The 20,377-nt window shown below is 38.3% G+C and overlaps 1 protein-coding gene across 5 annotated transcripts in view; it reads left to right on the top strand.

The window, feature by feature from the left end:
• The window catches only part of HDHD2 (haloacid dehalogenase like hydrolase domain containing 2), a 38,571-nt gene that overhangs the window by 561 nt on the left and 17,633 nt on the right, over window positions 1–20,377 (top strand). For 2 of the 5 annotated variants that reach the window (XM_060029004.1, XM_060029009.1), the window contains exons 2-4: window positions 11,563–11,673; window positions 14,138–14,346; window positions 19,574–19,658. In XM_060029004.1, coding sequence (XP_059884987.1) covers window positions 11,573–11,673; window positions 14,138–14,346; window positions 19,574–19,658 — 395 coding nt within the window. In that variant the 5' untranslated portion in view covers window positions 11,563–11,572. Of the gene's footprint in view, window positions 1–395; window positions 594–6,450; window positions 6,744–11,562; window positions 11,674–14,137; window positions 14,347–19,573; window positions 19,659–20,377 lie in introns of those variants that run through there. The other 3 variants (XM_060029005.1, XM_060029008.1, XM_060029007.1) reach the window with 3 other exon arrangements.

Below are 20,377 nucleotides of genomic sequence, written 5' to 3'. Positions count from 1 at the left end.
AGAGCCTTGTTCGTGGAATCCTTCCAGTTATGGAGGCCGGGATTCATGAGTTTAGCTAATTAAAAACTCTTTATTGAGCGATCAGTAGTAGTACAGGGGGAAAGGCAACAGCCCTTTGACTCACAGGGCTCCATGGATGGAACAGAGTGAGGAGTGTACTAATGGAGCACGCTGGGGGGTCCTGGCCCAGCCTTGGGAGAAAAGGAGTTGGACTCAGGAAAAACAGGAAGTGATATTTGTCTGAGACCCAGGGACTGAAGGAATTGGTCAGGGAAGGGAGGATGTAAGCGACAGGGGTGGTAGAATTCAGGGAGCAAAAAGGTTTCGGACAAAAGTGCAGCGATGAGGGAGGTAACGTATAGGACTGGTGGGCGACTGCAGTGCCATTGAACTTTGGTGCAGGAGTAGACACAAACGAGTTGGAGAGGTAAACCAGGGCTCTGGACACCAGTCTACATTGTTCATATTTTATCCTGGGCGCAGTGGGGAGTGACTGCATAATAACATTTGTTGAGTGAGTGCATGCAGTGTGGTTCCCGACTTTTTCACTGGAAGCATATGGGGAAGAAAAAAGAATTTGTACTCTCCAGGGGGTGAGTATAAATATGTCCAGAGACATATTGAGAAGAGCCCCAGCCTCCCAGGAGAAAATTTATATTGCAATCTGTTTTAAATATTTATGTACGTTCTTAATGATAGGCCACAGTATACCTTATTTTGGTATAAAATGTTTTCCCATATCCTCAGATTATACTAATGCTTTAGGACTGTATCATATTTATCCTGTGATTTTTGTAGCCCTAGACACATCCATCATGTCCCCCCTGCCAGCACACACACACCCACCCCCAATACGCATATATGACCTATAACCCAGCCTTTCTATTTGTGGAACACTGTTCACAATATATGTATTACTTCCTTTAATCTTCCAATCAACCATTAGAGGTGTTATTCTTTCTACTTTAGAAATGAAGAAACTCAGGCTGAGATGTTAAGAAAATTGCCCACGTGCACACAGCTAGTGAGTACAAATCCAGGCATGTACAACTCCTTAGTTCTTGTACTTAACCACTGCACTGTTGCATTTCAAAAAATGGATTTGGAGCTAGAAATAGGGAGAAGAGTCGAAGCAGAGAGGACATTTAGGAAGTTGTTGAAATAGGCTAGATGAGAGATGATGATTTCAAAACTAAGATAGTTTTAGTAACAGTGAAGAGAAGTGAGTGGATTCAGGACTGTACAGGAGGTAGCACTGACATGATTTGATTTGACCCTTGACTGGTTGGGAAGAAGACTTGGGAGAGTGGTGGGTACATCTACATTGATGGTGCTGCCATTCGCTCAATAAGGATTGCAGGATGAAGAGCAGCTTAGAGGGTAACAAGGACTTGGATTGAGATGCCCCTGGAATATTCAAGGGGAGATGTCCTCTGAAGTATCTTGAAGAGTTCCTTTTGGGATGAGAGAGAATTTACTTTTCTTCTTTGCATTGAATATGTACCAATATCAATTGTTTATGACTTTCTAAAGTATATCCCACATAACTTGTTCAAGCCATGCGAGATGGTGGGACGTGGACTCAATATAAACAAACATGGACCAGCTTTGAAGCCTTTTCAGTTTTCTGGGGTGGTACTAATAGTTTACAATTACAGTTTATCAAGTACTGACTTGTAGTTCTGGTAACAAGTATTGTAAAGATTTAGACAAGAAAAGAGATCATGGCAGAAGTGGTAGAGGCCTGTAGTGGGGCTAACTGAAGAAGTATATTTTGAGCTTTGAGTGGTACACCTCAGTTATGTTCTTATAGGCCTCAATCACTCTCAGATAAGCTCTATAAGAGCATTTTAGAGTTTAAAAGGTATGTTCTATGGAACTGATGAAAGCGCTTTGGTAACATTAAGTCTATGTGGACCCTTCAATAAAGATTAGAATTATCAATATTTTTATGACCGTTTAGTGGTTCTGGTTGGACAGTTTTTTCTTTTTTTGAACAATACAATTCTTTTGTTGTTTTTCTAGTCTTGTTTATATTTTATTCTTTAATCACCTTTGGAGTTAACGTTTTTCTGGCCGGGCCGCACGGCTTTCGGGATCTTAGTTCCCGGACCAGGGATTGAACCCAGGCCCCAGCAGTGAAAGCACCGAGTCCCAACAACTGGACCACTAGGGAATTCCGAACGGAGTTAACATTTTTTTATTGAATATTAGGTGCCTCTCATAAAACTTGGGTTTTGAGAGAAGAAATTTTAGGTTCTTCTGTATGTAAAAAGAGAATGCTTTGTCTACATTTTGCATAGCCTTACCTTTTGTGGTGCAGTGTATTTTAAATTAAAGAATCCTTTGTCACACATCCAAATAGAGTCGCTAGCAACAGTCTAGTCTTTTGAATAACAAACTGTTTCCCCTCTCAGGCAGGTAATAGTGATGCTATTGTTGATGTAATCCTCCATTTCAAGGTCATAGTAAAGATCAGAAATCGAATAACATATGAGGACTGTTATAAAAGAAAAGATTTTGCAGTGGAATCTTGATTAACCAGAGCTCTTAATATCTTTTTTTTTTTGCCTCTGCACTCTCCCCCCATCCCCCGGCAGATTCATTATAAAAGGCAAACAGAACCAGGGATTTATTTTAAAATCAAAATACTTGATGAGGGTTATACTGATGCATAATGATTGGACTAATTTAGTTTTTTATAAAATTAAATATATGAGAAATGACTGACTAAAACATAACAAGACTAATTTTTATTGTGAAATATGTAATCCACACAAGAGTATGCAAAACATATGTAAGTTTTAAATATAATAAAAAACACCTGTGCACCCACTGTCTAGGTCAAGAAGACCTTAGAGGCATCCTTGTGCTCCTCCTGGCTTGTATCTCCTCCCCATCGCCTGGAGGAATCACTATCCTCACTCTTGTGTTAATCATTCCCTTTCTTCTCTTTCCAGTTTTATCACCTATGTGTGCTATAATATGGAACCATATGGTATGTAGTCTTTTGTGACTTGATTCTTTCACTCTGTAGAAGAACATTACCTAGGATGATGTAACTGTAGATCATTCATTTCCACTGCCTTTCACATGTTGTGTATGAGTATACCACAATTTATTTGTCCATTCTTCTGCTGATAGACATTTGTATTGTTTCCAGTTCTGGCTTTTACAAACAGTGCTGCTTTAGACATTTTTGTTTGTATTTAATGGTAGAGTATGAAAGACTCTCTCAAGGATATAATACCTGGGAGTGGAACTGCTGGGTTATAGAGCCTAGTGATTCCAAACCAGTTTCCAAAATGATTGTACTGTTTTATTGTCTCACTAGCAGTATAAGGGAGTTGCCTTTTTTTTTAACATCTTTATTGGAGTATAATTGCTTTATAATGTTGTATTAGTTTCTGCTGTATAACAAAGTGAATCAGCTATACGTATACATATATCCCCACATCCCCTCCCTCTTGCGTCTCCTTCCCACCCTCCCTATCCCACCCCTCTAGGTGGTCACAAAACAGAGAGCTGATCGCCCTGTGCTATGTGGCTGCTTCCCACTAGCTATCTATTTTATATTTTGTAGTGTATATATGTCCATGCCACTCTCTCACTTCGTCCCAGCTTCCCTTTCCCCGTATCCTCAAGTCCATTCTCTACGTCTGTGTCTTTATTCCTGTCCTGTCCGTAGGTTCTTCAGAACCTTTTTTTTTTTTTTAATTTTTATTTATTTATTTTTGGCTGCATTGGGTCTTCGTTGCTGCATGGGGGCTTTCTCTAGTTGTGGTGAGCGGGGGCTACTCTTCATTGCGGTGCTCGGGCTTCTTATTGCGGTGGCTTCTCATTACAGAGCACAGGCTCTAGGTGCGCGGGCTGAGTAGTTGTGGTGCACGGGCTTAGTTCCTCCACGGCATGTGGGATCTTCCCGGACCAGGGCTTGAACCCATGTCCCCTGCAGTAGCAGGTGGATTCTTAACCAGTGCACCACCAGGGAAGCCCCAGAACCATTTTTTCTTTTTTAGATTCCATATATATGTGTTAGCATATGGTATTTATTTTTCTCTTTCTGACTTACTTCACTCTGTATGACAGACTCTGGGTCCATCCACCTCACTACAAATAACTCAATTTCGTTTCTGTTTATGGCTGAGTAATATTCCATTGTATATATGTGCCACATCCTCTTTATCCGTTCATCTGTCGATGGACACTTAGGCTGCTTCCTGGCTATTGTAAATAGAGCTGCAATGAATATTGTGGTACATGACTCTTTTTGAATTATGGTTTTCTCAGGGTATATGACCAGTAGTGGGATTGCTGGGTCATATGGCAGTTCTATTTTTAGTTTTTTAAGGAACCTCCATACTGTTCTCCATAGTGGCTGTACCAATTTACATTCCCACCAGCAGTGCAAGAGGATTCCCTTTTCTCCCCACCCTCTCCAGCATTTATTGTTTGTAGATTTTTTGATGATGGCCATTCTGACCGGTGTGAGGTGATACCTCATTGTAGTTTTGATTTGCATTTCTCTAATGATTAATGATGTTGAGCAATCTTTTCATGTGTTTGTTGGCAATCTGTATATCTTCTTTGGAGAAATGTCTATTTAGGTCTTCTGCCCATTTTTGGATTGGGTTGTTTGTTTTTTTGATATTGAGCTTCAGGAGCTGCTTATATATTTGGGAGATTAAACCTTTGTCAGTTGCTTCACTTGCAAAAATATTCTCCCATTCTGAGGTTTGTCTTTTCGTTGTGTTTATGGTTTCCTTTGCTGTGCAGAAGCTTTTAAGTTTCATTAGGTCCAATTTGTTAGTTTTTATTTCCATTTCTCTAGGAGGTGGATCAAAAAGGATCTTGCTGTGATTGATGTCATGGAGTGTTCTGCCTATGTTTTCCTCTAAGAGTTTTATAGTGTCTGGCCTTACATTTAGGTATCTAATCCATTTTGAGTTTATTTTTGTGTATGGTGTTAGGGAATGTTCTAATTTCATTCTTTTCCATGTAGCTGTCGAGCTTTCCCAGCACCACTTATTCAAGAGGCTAGGGAGTTGCTTTTGAAAACCTTTGATATTTTCTGACTTTTAAATTCTGCCAGTCTTTTTTGTTGTAGTGATCTCATTCTGCTTTAAATTTGCATATCCTTGATTTCCAGTGAGTTTTGAACATCTTCATTTGTTTATGTGCTCTTTTGTAAAGGATATGTTGATGGTTATTCATTTGTTTCAGATTTGTTCCTTTTTAAAGGATATATTGAGCTCCTGTGCCATTTTTCTATTAGGTTGTTTGTCTTTTTCTTAATATTTACAGTTTATATTTCCTGGATTCTGATCCTTTCTCACATGTGTTGCAGATTTGTTTTTCACTCTGTATATTTCTACTCTTTCTCTCTTTACAGTACTTTTGAAATATCTGTCTTTTCCTTTATTCCTTTATGCTTTTTATATCATAAGAAAGCCATTCCTACCCTCAAATCATGAAGATACTCTCCTATCTAAAAGTTTTGCCTTAAACGTGTGGTTGTTTAATCTTCCTGGGGAAAAAATGTGTATGAGGTATGATATGGGAATCCAATTCCATTTTTTTCTCCTATGGATAGTCAGTTGTTCTAACACCATTTTTCTTTCTTCACTGATCTCAAACACTATCTCTGTCATATATCAAGTTTCCACACACTGGTTGGGGTAGGGGGTGGGGGGTCCTTTTTTGGGTTCCCTATTCTGTTCTATTGACTTTGTCTCTTTATGTGCTAATACCGTAACATCTTAGTTAATTACAAGACCTGATTAATTGTCTGGATATTAGGGAAAGCAAGGCTCCCATTTTCTTTCTCTTCAATCTTGGCTGAAGTGTCTTGGCTATTTGCACTGGTGTGTAAGTTTTAGAATCAGCTTATCAAGTTCCACAAAACCCTTTTTGGGATATTGATTGGAATTGCTTTGAATCTGTTGATCATTAAAAGGGAAAACTGATATCTTTGTAGTATTGGGTCCATTAATAGATCTATCTATATATTTGTCTTCTATGTGTCTTTCATTATAGTTTTATAATTTTCCATAAAAGTGTTGACTTCTTTTGTTAGACTTTCCTGGTAACTGTATGCTACTATAAGTGATATCTTTTTTAAAATTAGTTTTCTAATTATTTGTTTGTGACATAGTGATTTTTTTAATTGCTATACTTTTTTACTTTGTTAATCTGTTTTAGATTCTTGAATTTTTTGTATATACAGTCAAATCATCTATGAATAACGATAGTTTTGTGTCTTCTTTCCAATCCTTATACCTTCTTTTTCTTGCCTTACTGCACTAGCTAAGGTATCATTTGCAATGTTAAATAGAAGTGGTGAAAGTAACATCCTTGTGTTATTCCCTATCTCAGTGCTTTCAGTATATTACGGAAAAGTGATATCATAGTATAAAGTATAAGTTACACACTGATAAATATCAGTATATTACTGATAAATCTAATGTTGGCTATATATAGGCTTTTTGTAGATACTCTTTTATCAACTTAAAGAAGTTCCATGGCTCAATATAGTAATTATCTCAATCTCCCAATATTGCTCTATAGATGCAGTGCAGTTCTAGTCAGAATCCCAGAAGGGGGGTTTTGGTGTTTGTTTTGATGGAAAATAACAGTCATCAGCATGGATGAATCTCAGAAATACAACGTTGAGCAGAACATGAAAGTTGCAAGATTATGACTTCATTCTTATAAAGTTAAAAGACATTAAAGCTGTGTGACAGGTAAAAATATAAAGAAAAGCAAGAAAATGATTATCACAGAGTTCATTATGTTAATTACTTCTGGGAGGTGGGACAGGAATGTAATTGAAGGGGCTCATATAGGACCCTCAGCAGTATTGGCAGTGTTCTAATCTTAAACTAGGGACTGGCTAAACACACAAGTTTCATTTTTTATATTACTATTATTATTAGGTATGAAAACGTCTTTCTTTTGCCTTCAACCCATTTTTAAGAGAGATCTTTATAAAATTTGTTTTCCTCCAAGAGTTGAAAATTTGTAAAACTATTGCGATGAAAACCATATACCTTTCACCAAAATTCACTAATTGTTAATATTTTGCTATATTTGTTTTATGTTTCTCTCATGCATTGCACTTATTTGTCATGTCTTTTCACATTCCTTTAATTTAAAACAGTTCCCCAGCCCCTTCTTTGTCTTTTATGACATTGATATTTTTGAAAAGTTCAAGCTAGTTGTTTTATACAATTTGGAATTGTCTCATGTTTTCCTCATGATTGATTTGTGTTAAACATTTTTGGCAGAAATTCTACAAAGGCAGGACGACTACAATGGTCTTCTCAGGAAGCATATAACGTCAGTTTCTCGCATTATTAATGGTGTTACTTTGATCATTTGGTTAAGGGGGTACCTGGCTGTTTTCTCCACTGTAAGAGTATCTTTTCTCCTTTGTAGTTAGTGGAGAATCTTAATTTGTGGGTGATTATTTGAGCCTGAGTGATTAAACAGTTGACCCTTGAATAGTGTGGGTTTGAACTGCATGGGTCCACTTATACTTGGATATTTTTCAGTAGTAGATACTATGGTGCTACACAGTTGCTGGTTGGTTGAATCCAAGGATGCAGATGAACCCTGGATGTGGAGTGTGGACTCTAAGTTATGCGTGAATTAACCCCTGCATTGTTCAAGGGTCAACTGTACTGTTCCCCAACAATTTTTCATCAAATGGTTTTATCATGTGTTATGCATTTCTGTTATTTTTTCTTTTTGGTGCCCCAGATTTGGCTAGTTGGAACCCCTGGTTCATGTGTCCTTTTGTCCACCTGTGATCTGGTAAACCAATATGTTGGCTCACCTTGTATTTTGGCTGACCCAGTCCAGGTTTTGTTTAGTGCACTTTAGCTGTGCTCATAGCTATTGGAGTCTTGTTGCTTCTTGTTCGTTTCGGTGGGTGGTGCTAAGAAATATATGTGTATTTAAATTGCAAATTCATAATGACACCTCTGATTCCAAACCAACACAGGGTTCTTCCTGTCCTCCCATTCCATGTTTATAGCTCTTTTCTTCCATTTAAGAACCCTAATTTTTTTAAACATCAGCAATATATTTATACTGATTTGCTCAGTCCTGTAACATGCACAGAATTATTTTGGAACTCATACCATTACCAACAACAAACCTACTAAGTAAAGTTCAAGATTTCCTTGCACTTCTTTTGTCCTTTGCATATATCCTATGGCAGGGCTAGAGTCAGCACTCTGCAGAAGTTGTTTTAGATTAGTTTGTGTTTGTATTCCATTTTAGGGCTGGTTTTGTTTAAGTTTGAATATATAAACCATTAACATGGTTCAAAGTCAAAACTAAGCTTGGGCAAGTTAGTAACTTCTCAGTGTCTCAATTTCCTCCTATGTAGGATTGCTGAGAAGTTTCAATGATGTAATAAAGACTACAGAGTGTTTAGCACAGTGCAGAACACCTACAGCATCCAGTAAATATGAGCTGTTCTTATTTCCCTTCTTTCTTTATGAATTCCTCCCAGTCGCTTCTCTTGCTTTTTACTTTTCCTGGTCTGTGACCCCAGGCTATGCATGGGGTGGGGTAGGTGGGCAGGTGGAGGAAGGTACTTGTTACACAGTGATGAGTGGGAAGGAAGAGGGCACATCCTTTATGTTCCTACTATGTGCTTATCACTGCCAGGCATTCTCCTTAACTCAGCGAACCCTCACATCCCTGCAGGGTCTTTACAAGTATTCTTCCTCTTATACAGACGAAGAAATGGAGGCTTAGGATGATAAATGCTGTTGCCCAAGGTTACTCAGCTAATCCTGGACCCTGGACCTACCTCACCCTCACCACCTGGCTCTGCTTCCCCCACCTTCTGCATCTCCTTCACTTAGGACCCAAGTTCTAGCTCACTGAAGGGAAACCCCGCTCAGATTTGGGGAGCACATATAAGGAACAGAGCAGGCCTGGATCCAGCCGGAGCACCGTCTCTATGCCTTCCTCCCTCTGTATCCCTCCCCAGTCTGGACCATGCTGACAGCTGGCCCTGTGGGAAAATGCAGTTCTCTCCAATATGCCCAGTGGCAAGTCCTCTATGCATGCTAATCAGCAGCTAGCACTTGCCAGCAATTGGCTACAGTTCTGGGTTTAGTCTGGGTTTATTTTTTATATTTATACCTTGTGTGCAGAGATAGCTGACTTGGAGTAGGAGCGGGGTCTGGAAAATGAGAGAAGCAAAGGAGCTAAAAGCTAGAAGCTGAGAGGGAATTCAGGGGTCATCTTTGCTATCCCTCTGCCTCCTGACAGGACTACACCTACGGGAGAGCAACGTTTAAAAGGGTAACACTGGGCAGTCTGGAGTACTACTGGCAGCTTTGGGAGATGGACCCAGCATCGGACTAGCAGGCCGATGTTGAAGAAGAGAAAATCGGGGCGGCGGGTGGGGAGGGGTGTAGTGGTATGTGATACACTGATTCTTTCATCCCAGATTGCCCAACTGTAGGCAGTAAAGTTTGAGGATTCGGGATTTCCCTGGTGGTCCAGTGGTTAAGACTTCGCCTTCTAATGCAGGGATGCAGGTTCAATCCCTGGTTGGGAAGTTAAGATGTCTCGCGGCCAAAAAAACAAACAAACAAAAAAAGATTGAGGCCTCATCTTGCCTCCCTGCCCCACATATTGAAGATAAACTTAAAACCAGAGAAGGCACTAGACCAAGGTCACACAGTGAATTTGAGGCAGAACCAGGACCAACACTTGGGCCTGGTGACTGCCAGTCCTGAGCTCTCACAATGACATCTCAGAGGGAGCTAGCTAGGAGAGAGAGGTCTTCCCCTCCATCTACCATGTGTCCCATGGATGTCATAAACCACCTGAGAACTCTTCTGGTAGAATTCTCCACAAATTCTTGTTCATTGACTACTTATATCTCCCCTGGTTCTTTCCCCCTTTTCTTTCTGCTTCTCACTTTAAAGAAGATGGCTCTTCCAGCTCTGCTGTCACATCAGGGCTTGACATAGTAAGTGCTCAGTACACATTTGCCCTATGAAGATACAATGAATGGGGCAACTTGGCAACATCCTGTAAGGGTGAAGATTAGCACATGCCCTCAGACTGAGGAAGACCCCAGAGAAATGTTCACACACACGGCCACCAGGAGACATGCAGAAGGATGTTTATAGAGGTGCTCTTCACTATAATAAAATGTGCAAAACTACCTAAGTCTTCATGATCAGGAGAACAGGAAAATTAAATTGTGTTTTCACACAATGGAATACCACACAGCAGTGAAAAATGAATGACCTATATCTACATGTGTTAACATGGCTACATCTCACTAACAGTGTGGAGTGGTAAAGCAAGTCATGAAGTGTCTGTAGAAGAACAGTAATACAAAGCTTTCAGCACATCAAAATCAGGAAAGTAGTAACCTTGGGGAGGGGGAGAAGTGGAATCAGATCAGAGAGGGTACACAGAGGGCTCCAAATCCTTCAATGATGTTTTATTTTTGAAGCTGAATGATGGGTAAAGGGGGTTATATTATCCTTGATACCTTTTGTATGTCTGAAATATTTTATTCTAAAAATTTTTTTAAATGGAAAAAAGAATAAGTTAAAAAAAACTAAAAATGAAGTCCCATCCTATTCTCTTTAGCTTCCACACTATTCTTACCCACTCCCGTATTATCTTTAAACCACAGATATACCTTATACTCCACTGTATATATGATATAGCTCATGATAAACATATTTTAAAGGGAAAATATGCAAAAGGAAAGTCAGACATTGTAAGGTAAGGAAAACATCTCCTGACTAAAGTTGCTGTGTAACTTGAAATTTCCTCCTCACTGACCAGTATAAATACTGGTAGCTCTTTGGCCATATATGCTGCTTCAGGATATAACAATGGAGATGGGCGATTAGAAGATTTCATTGTATATAACCAAAGAGGAAGAAGATTTTGCCAGTGATTTAGGGCTTCCTTCCATCTACCCATTCTTCAGAGTACATTTTCTCATATTTAAAAATAAATGCATGGGGCTTCCCTGGTGGCGCAGTGGTTGAGAGTCTGCCTGCCGATGCAGGGGCCACGGGTTCGTGTCCCGGTCCGGGAGGATCCCACATGCCGCGGAGCGGCTGGGCCCGTGAGCCATGACCGCTGAGCCTGCGCGTCCGGAACCTGTGTTCCGCAACGGTAGAGGCCACAACAGTGAGAGGCCCGTGTACCGCAAAAAAAAAAATAATAATAATAAATAAATAAATAAATCTGGTTGTCTATAATAAAAAATAAATGCATGAATTGTTCCACGAAGAGTTATTTTAAGAAACCTGAAGTAAATAGTAACCTTCTTTTTTGAACATTTTCCTTCCTATGGTTTTAAGACTGAAAAAGCCCCTAACTATTATAAAAGTTTTATGGATCAAATTTGGATTTTTGATTTTTAAAAAACTTTTTTCTAAAAGGGAGGCAGCTTAACACTAAGTATCTGTCTAGATATGAATGATATTTTGAAGACTTACCAGTTTTTAATAGTCCATTGTTTCCTAAACTGTATTTTTAGTTTCATTTGCTCTCTCTTAGGGAATGAAGGATGGCAGCACGCCGTGCATTAAAAGCTGTTTTGGTGGATCTCAGTGGCACACTTCACATTGAAGATACAGCTGTGCCAGGCGCACAGGAAGCTCTTCAAAGGCAAGCTATCCTCCATGTTCAGCTGACAAATATGTTTGTAGGTGCCGTTTTACCAAGGCAGATCATTAGCTGAATGGATGGCCTTAAGGTGGCATTTCACCAGTTTACCATATATACAGGAACTGCCTTCGGCTTAGCTAGAAGATGTATGCATTGTAATAATCTTCCAGACATTGTTCTCTAAGCCTTTTGTTAGGTTTGGCCTTTTGATTTAGTCTTTTTGTTCTTTATGTGTATCTTTTTCTAAGTCGGTAGTGTAAATTTGGGAATGAAAACTCGAGACTCTGAAATGTGGAATAAGTAGCATTGGAAAAATCACAAATGAATCCTGGAATCACAAAACGAAACACACACATATACAAAGCCATAGTTCCGCTCACTCTTCTTCAGCTAAGATCTAACACTGAGTGTGCAGCTGCTCAAATAAAATTTAATTAAGGAACTTGAAACTTTAGAATTATTTCCATTAACTAAACTTAATGCTTTTGAAGGTTAGAGGTTGTCTTACATTTCTGATGCGTCACCACAAGTCTAGATACAAAATACATAATGAAAGCTTGGTAAAGTGAACTGAATGTGGATGTTTGTTCCTCAAAAAAGTACTCCTCAGTACAACAGAACTAGTAATGTTATTAAGCATCTCATCTTCAAATAATTTAGAGGAGTTTTCAAAATCAACAATAGCATGTGGTGCTTTATCATTTTCAAACCTTACAATGTTCACATAGTATGCTGTTGTTCAGGAAATCTAGTGACTAGTATCACAGTGCCAGGTATTACAGCAAGAGATCAACACTGACTTGGCACTCTCTCAAGGAGCTTACTCTCCATTTGGGGCTTCAGTGAGTGTGAAGAGATTTTAGATCTGGTAGGTGTCATTTGGAAGCTGTTGACTTAGCCAGCAGTCATGACATTCATTTTACAGGTGGACAACAATATGTTTAAAGCCTGAAGTAAATCAGTTGGAGACGGGGACTTTCTCTTGACTCCTTGCCATGGTCTCTCTCAGACTTTCTAGGGAAAAGGATGTCTGTCGGTCAGTCTCCTCTCCTGTTGGACAAGAGCTTTTACTGCTTCAAAGATGAGCTTTCTGCTCTGGATGGAAAGAAAAATCTTATTTCTGGTGAACAATGAATGACATCTCTAAGTACCTCTGTAAACTATGAGCCGGCCATTCTGGAGGGGCAGGAGCCTACAGATTGTTCTCTCACTGACACTGGCAGGTTTCCATCCCAGAGAGATTGCTATACTGTCACTGCCAGTTTTCATTTCTATAGAAACAAACAGACTAAGGGAAGTTGAGGGACTAGCAAAAAGAAAAGGTTTTTAAAATGCTCGTTGAAAATGATATGATCATTTCAGTACTTAGACTTGTTCATTTTTAAGGTAATAGTTACGTTGAAGTATTCAATTTCTTTTGAGAGATAAACTACCAAATTTAATGTGTTTTTCAGAAAAGCTACCATATAGATATTATAGAGATAATCATGATTATAATGAACTATTTAATCATATAAATCTATGAATGCTCTGAGTGAATTCTTAAAAATCTCTTTTCTGTTTTATTTGCTTGCTTATTTTAAATTATGGATAGTGCTTTATGCCTTGTGTCTACTTGGGGCAGGTATAAGATAAAAAGCAACAGGGTATTAATATAAAAATTTTAATTGTAGGTAAATTATTTTTAGGTTAAAGCACTTTGGGACCAAGAAAATAATTTTTGTTTTGAAAGAAAGCTGGATTATCATGAATTCTTTCTCTGATACCTGATTGCCAGTTTAGGTTCCAAAAGCAGATTATGGAATCAAAAGTAGTTCAAAGGGAAAACACATTCCAGTCTATAAAGATGGAACGTTTCTTTCTCCAAGTAGTTTCTGTTTGTAAACTTAGTAGCACATTAGGGCTTAGCCAGTGTCTAATTGGCTAAGAGGAAGGAAGAACTCTTGAGGTGTCCTCTGTTCTTTTAGTATAGGGGGTCAGACCCTGTCTAGGACATAGGCTGGAGTTCTTGTCACAGCCCTACTGCTGCCCAGCTGTGTACAGCTGAGCCCAGTCATTAATCCTCTAGGCCTGAGTTTTCTTATCTTCAGAAGGTTACACTAGTAGATAATCTCTAAGATAACTTTCACCTCTCATATTCTCTGAGTATGGTGGTTACTAAGTGTTGAGTTTTTTTGTTTTATTTTTGTTTTTTACTTCTTTACTAAAACCCTGTAGTAAAATTCAGTTAAAGTATAGAAGGCCCTTGAAGGGGTAGACTTTACAGCCTTTGGAGATGAAGCAGTCCATAGGGTGTGGATAATCTGTAAGCAATTTTGAATAGATTATAAAACCTACTGGCCATAAAACACTTACTGAGTGACTTACCCTTAATTTTCTGACCTTTGGCAAGTGCTACCAAATTAGGTTTTATGGAGCTAGAATGTAAAAGTTGCCTATTGACACCTGAATTTTACTTTGCCAGGTTACGTGCTACTTCTGTAATGGTTAGGTTTGTGACCAATACAACCAAAGAGAGCAAGAAAGACCTCTTGGAAAGATTGAAGAAATTGCAGTTTGATATCTCTGAAGATGAAATATTCACTTCTCTGACTGCAGCCAGAAACTTGGTAGAGCAGAAACAAGTCCGACCCATGCTGCTGGTTGATGATCGGGCCCTACCTGATTTTAAAGGTAAGAGAAATTTGGAAAGATTTAAAAATTGGTTCTTCATATCTGCTTATAAATCATTCTTAAAACTGGATGTTTAGAAGTATTTAGTCAGATTTCCTCTGTCATCAGTAGTTTGAATCTAAATTGGTGTTTCTCAAATCTGTTTTGACTGCACTCCAAAATAAGTGAAACACATTACATAGAAATCCAGGATGTATGTATGTGTATTTGTATATGTTAAACAGTACTCTTACTTGTGAGATGTACTCTATTTTCCATTTGGTTTACTTAACTGTGTGACTTTGATACTGCTTAGAGTCCTCCAGATTAGTTTCACAGTCTACTAATGGATCATGGCCCAGAGTTTGAAAAAACACAGGTTAAGATTTCTTTGAGTATTATAATCGTCATTCCTGGAGCCATGGTATTAGTTTGATTATATGAGATAAACCAAGGTCAACTTGTTTAAAAATAGATTTCATTCTGTATGGTTTGAAGTTTTTGCAATGACCATGAAATATTTTCAATCAAGAGAAAATAAAACTTTTCTCTTTGGAAAAATTAACAAACTGGAAAAATATCCTTGTGTTATGAAGCTTTGCCACACTGCTTTTTGTAGGTGATACTCAGAGTGAAATACACAATATAGAAAAAGTGGGTATAAATACATCATTACAAAACCATGTGATAGCTTTACAAATAATGATTAGAGAACTTCAGCGTGGATATATAGTTAGGCAGAACCTCAAAACTTACACTATCAGGAAATATAACTGTATATCAATCAGAATTTGCAAAAAACAGAAACCAACTTTGGGTGAATTAAACAGAAAGTAAATTTATTAAAAGATCTGACTAGGGCTTCCCTGGTGGCGCAGTGGTTGAGAGTTCGCCTGCCAATGCAGGGGACACGGGTTCGTGTCCCGGTCCGGGAATATCCCACATGCCGCAGAGAGGCTGGGCCTGTGAGCCATGGCCGCTGAGCCTGCACGTCCGGAGCCTGTGCTCTGCAACAGGAGAGGCCACAACAATGAGAGGCCCACGTACCAAAAAAAAAAAGATCTGACTGCTGACAGGATATAAAATGGCACAACTCCTGCAGAGAGGAATTTGGCAGTAGCTCTCAAAATTGCATGTGAAGCAGTACTGCCTCTTGTAGGAATCTACCTCCAAGATGCAGTAACAGAAATGTGCAAGGACATATGAATAAGGTAGGTTGTTCATTATGGCCTTAATTTGTAATAACAAAAGATTGGAAACAGCCCAAATGTTCATTGGAAGAGACTGATTAAAACTACGAAATGTCCACAAAATGGAATGCTTTGTAGCTGAGAGATAAGTAATGGCGAATTCTGTATCCTGATAAGAGTGATCTTCATAGGATATATTAAGTGAAAAAATTATATGGTATAGAAAACCTTACACGCTTTTATCTGTGTGAGAAAATGAGAGGAAACTGGATATAAATGTATTTGTCTTATATTTGTGGAAGGAAGCTGAAGGATGATAAATGAAAAACTAGTAAAAATGGTTATCTAAAGGGGGAGGGTGGGAAGAGGAGAGGTGATTTCTCTAAAAGTACGTTATTATCTAGTTTTGACTTTGGAACCATGTGAATATTTTACATATTTAAAAGACAGTTAAAAACAAACCAATCCCTGAAAACCAAAAACAGATTGAAACAAATGAACTCTATATAAAGTTGGTGACATAACCACTCAGAGAAAAGAATTACTTCAGATGACTTTAAAATTCAGTATTTTGACAGTTCATTCATGGGGGGATCAATTCTAAGGATGAAAGAACTGCAAAGAAATCTAAAACTGCATTCAGTAGTATTAGTGTTATTAGTAGTGTTGATATTATTTTGTAATTATAGATGTATTATACGATAAAGTAGTAGTTACGCTAGTATTGTTAGTACTCCAGATTTTAAGTGTAAGTGAAAAGAGATAGAAATATAAAAATCAGATGAGGTATGTATTAATTTTGAATTAAAATATTATCAACTCCCTTGTTCTCTCAAAAAGTACATATTATCTAGATCTCCTACTAAAAAGGCATAGAAGCAGTGAAGCACAGTGGTCAGACTGGTGTCTACTATGGTTTCCCACTTTAGTTCCTTGGAGAAATGGGTGATTCCATTTCTCCAAGGAACTGGAGAAATGGGCAGGCGTTGTATGAGTCTGGGATAACTAATTGTTAGCAAGGAAACTATCGAAAACTAATAAGGTCATGCCTAAAGGACACTGAAGCCAATTTGAAGCGATAGTTTGAGCATCAAAAAGAATACTGATTGCAATAGATTGCAATGCATCATACGTATAAAAAGTTCAAAATGATATTCATCCCACAAAACTCATTGGTCACTATGGAAAATTGTTAGGGAAGTAACTCATTCTGAAAATGGATAAACGAAACAAGCATTTATCCTGCCTTTCCTATTTTAACTATATTTTATAGTAACTAAACATTTGATGAGGGTAAGTTCTTTATAGAAGAATTATAGCTAGTAAATGCAAAAGGAATGACAGAATTAGAAAATCACCATTTGGCAAACCCTAGTGACAAAGTGAGAGAGTGGCATGGACATATATACACTACCAAACGTAAAATAGATAGCCAGTGGGAAGCAGCCGCATAGCACAGGGAGATCAGCTTGGTGCTTTGTGACCACCTAGAGGGGTGGGATAGGGAGGGTGGGAGGGAGGGAGACGCAAGAGGGAAGAGATATGGGGATATATGTATGTGTGTAACTGATTCACTTTGTTATAAAGCAGAAACTAACACACCATTGTAAAGCAATTATACTCCAATAAAGATGTTAAAACAAAAACAAACCCTAGTGAAATAGGCAACAATATCAATAGATTTTAAACACATTAGGTGAAGAGTTAATGGGGAACTTCAAAATGGAGGAATTGGGCTGACACCACTTGAACCTATTGATCAGTCTTAACATCACTGGAAGTAGAACACGCAGAACTCTTGTGCTTCGTGATGTGATATAATTGGAAATTCATGGCATTGCCTATAAGTACTCTTGCCTAGTAATTGAATGTGAACTTATGAAGCCTCTAGATTCAATTACTGGTTTATAGGAAATAATAAGAGTAAAGGAATAAATTAAATAATATCACAAGCAATCAGCCAAATCCAGAATGTGGGACCTTTTCCAAGATTAATGATCTAGTTGCTCCAGTAAGTGGAGAGGAATGTTGCTATAGAATGAGAGGTAAAGGATAACAGTCAAATACAATATATGGACCTTGTTGGGTGCCAATTACATATCAGATGTGAAAAGACATTTTGAGACATTTGGGGAGATTCAAATGTGGACTAGGTATTGAGTGATATTAAAGAATTATTTTAACTTTGTTGGTGTAACAATGTTAAGGTGGGTTTTTTTTTTAGGTCTTTATCAGTTAACGATATGTACTGAAATATGAAAGGGTGAGATGATACTGGAATATACTTAAAAGACTTTAAAATATGTAGAGAATGGTAAATAAGATTGGCAAAACGCTGATGACTGCTAAAGCTGGGTGATGGGTACATCAGGGCTCATTATGAGCTAGTCTTTCTACTTTTTAATATTTTTTAAATGTCCATGACAAAAAGAAAAAAGCCTGTAGCCCACAGAACTAACTGCCCAGGGGAGCTGGAGGTTCGCCTCGGGGGCTGTGCGCTGAGGAGCGGCGTGCGACATCTCATGCAGAGCCGATCCGGTGCCCTCAGTGTCCCTGCTGAACACTGACCTCTGCAGCTTGCCTATTCACCCCAGTAGCACTGGAGATTGGAAGTTCCAGCTAGCACTGCTGCCTCAGAATTTCCAGTGAGGTTCTCCCTGCTACTTTATCTTCCTAGCTCCCAGTTTAAAGCCCGGGGTGGGGGGGGGGTGCTTTTGATTGGCAGAACCTCTGTCTCAGGCCAGTACCCATAGCTGCAGAGGCTGGAAAATAAGTATCTGGTGTTTTCACCCTCTCAGGAGAGGGTGAGCTCTGCTCCTCACTAAGCCTTATGAGCTAGTGGATTCCCTAATTATGAAAATGGTATTCAGAAACTGGGCTACGAAAAACAATGACAAATACATTCTACAATCAGTGTATTTATATTTCTGAGTTAGCTGAAGTACTGCAAAACAATTTTTTATTCAGATTTTTTACTTTATTTGAAGAAAGTTTCTAGTTGTGCAGTAGTGAGCTGGAGTTGACATATATAAGCACAATCTCTGGTCTGGAAGAAATCTTTATTTGATGTAAGACTAAACTTGCAACATGTTTGTATACATGAAAATACCCAAAGTAGATAGGTTTTTGAAGGGAATGGAAATATCTTGGCTAATATTGAATATCTTAGCCAGTGGTAGATGGAGATAATAAAAAGAACACATAAAACTCCAACTCTTAACTGTAGCCATTGATTTTATTTTCTTCCTTTAACAAACTTTAACCAATTACTGGATACTCATGGCTGCTGGTAAGGAGGAAATTGGATATCTTGGGTATCTGCTTTTTCTACTTCCCCTCACATTTTGGTAGAATCGATAATGAGAATGCTTAAAGGCAGGCAATAAGAGAGGCAAATAGGAATCGGCATATGGATAATGCACAGACACTTCAATCAGAGTTTTAATAACTGTGATGGTGGAAGTACTTGTTTGGTTCTTGTATCTAAAGTCTTGTCATCAGGTACCAAGGCCTTAAAACATGCTTTAATTATAGAATAATATTTGTGAAACTAGAAGTGGATTAGGTATTATTGTAGAAAACTATAGACCCTACAGTGCATTCCATATTTATCATGATGGTGTTAGCCTCAGCTGTATCACCTAGAGAGTCTATAATTTCCCTTGCCTGTTAGGTTTTCAGTCCCTCATCAGTTGCTATTGATCTGATAGCTCATAGAGAACTGTGGCTCTTCTTGTTGATTTTAATCAGTAAAGCTTTTTGAAGTTAGAAATTGTTGCTTGTTTGAGAACATCAGGTTACAAGTTTCAGTTTAGATCTTCTAGTTACTCAGTAGCTGTAAGACCATGCAAAAGGAATATACAGAAATGCCAGGAGACCTTTTTTTTTTTTTTAAGTTATAGCTGATACTTCCAAAGTACACTGGGCAGGATAATCTCTTAAACTTCAGATTATTGCTACAGCAAAAATATGTACTTGATTGACTAAAACTACTTTATCATAAAATGTGACATTACTGTTAATTGCATTTTTCAATAATTTTTTCTTTCCATTCCCAGGAATACAAACAAGTGATCCTAATGCTGTGGTCATAGGATTGGCACCAGACCATTTTCATTATCAAACTCTGAATCAAGCATTCCGGTAAGTCTTTAGCTGTTTATTTTTCATGTGATCATATACTCCCTTCTTCTCTTCTTAAGTCTTTGTTGTGTAAGGTTATACATAATTTACTTTCTGGCCACCTAGATTGTAGGTGTACAGATATCTTAAAGATCACTTCAAGATCAACATTAAATATTTATTACTGTCTTCCTTAGTTTTTTAAAAATAATCAATATGTTAAAACGTGATGATCACTGGGGTTTTTCTGGTTCATAGGATCAATATTCTGGGGCAGAAATTCATAATCAAATTGTAAATCTAAAGCTAGGAGTTTTATCTTTTATTATCACTCCTGTGATTCTTCACTGACTATGATCTCTGAAGGAAAATAAGATCCAGGCTAATTCACCCAAAACAGTAAATGTGATTCTTCCTCCAGAGAGAATCCAGGCTATCGAAAAAAGTTGGCACGTTTGACCACACTTTCAAAGAAATTATTCGACGAGTGATAATGGTAGTCTGATCTGTGATTGTGGCAGTAGGGATGAAGAAAATGAGATTCTGGTATTGTCAACATGACTTGATGGACAGTTGGGTCAAGGGGGTGAAGAACAGTGAGTCAGCATCTAGATATCTAACCTAAGTGCCTGTGATAGAGAACACTCCCTGTGTGGGTTCAGGAGGTGATGAGTTTAGGGTGGGGCTCTTTGAACTGTGGGCTATATAAGTGGAGGGGTTCCAATAGCTTTTGGTAGAAA

Source organism: Delphinus delphis, chromosome 13 (assembly GCF_949987515.2).
Source record: "Delphinus delphis chromosome 13, mDelDel1.2, whole genome shotgun sequence".
In the NCBI taxonomy this organism is placed as follows: domain Eukaryota; kingdom Metazoa; phylum Chordata; class Mammalia; order Artiodactyla; family Delphinidae; genus Delphinus; species Delphinus delphis.
The sequence above is the reverse complement of the archived record's forward strand: the minus strand, read 5'-3'. Positions and strand labels throughout refer to the sequence as shown.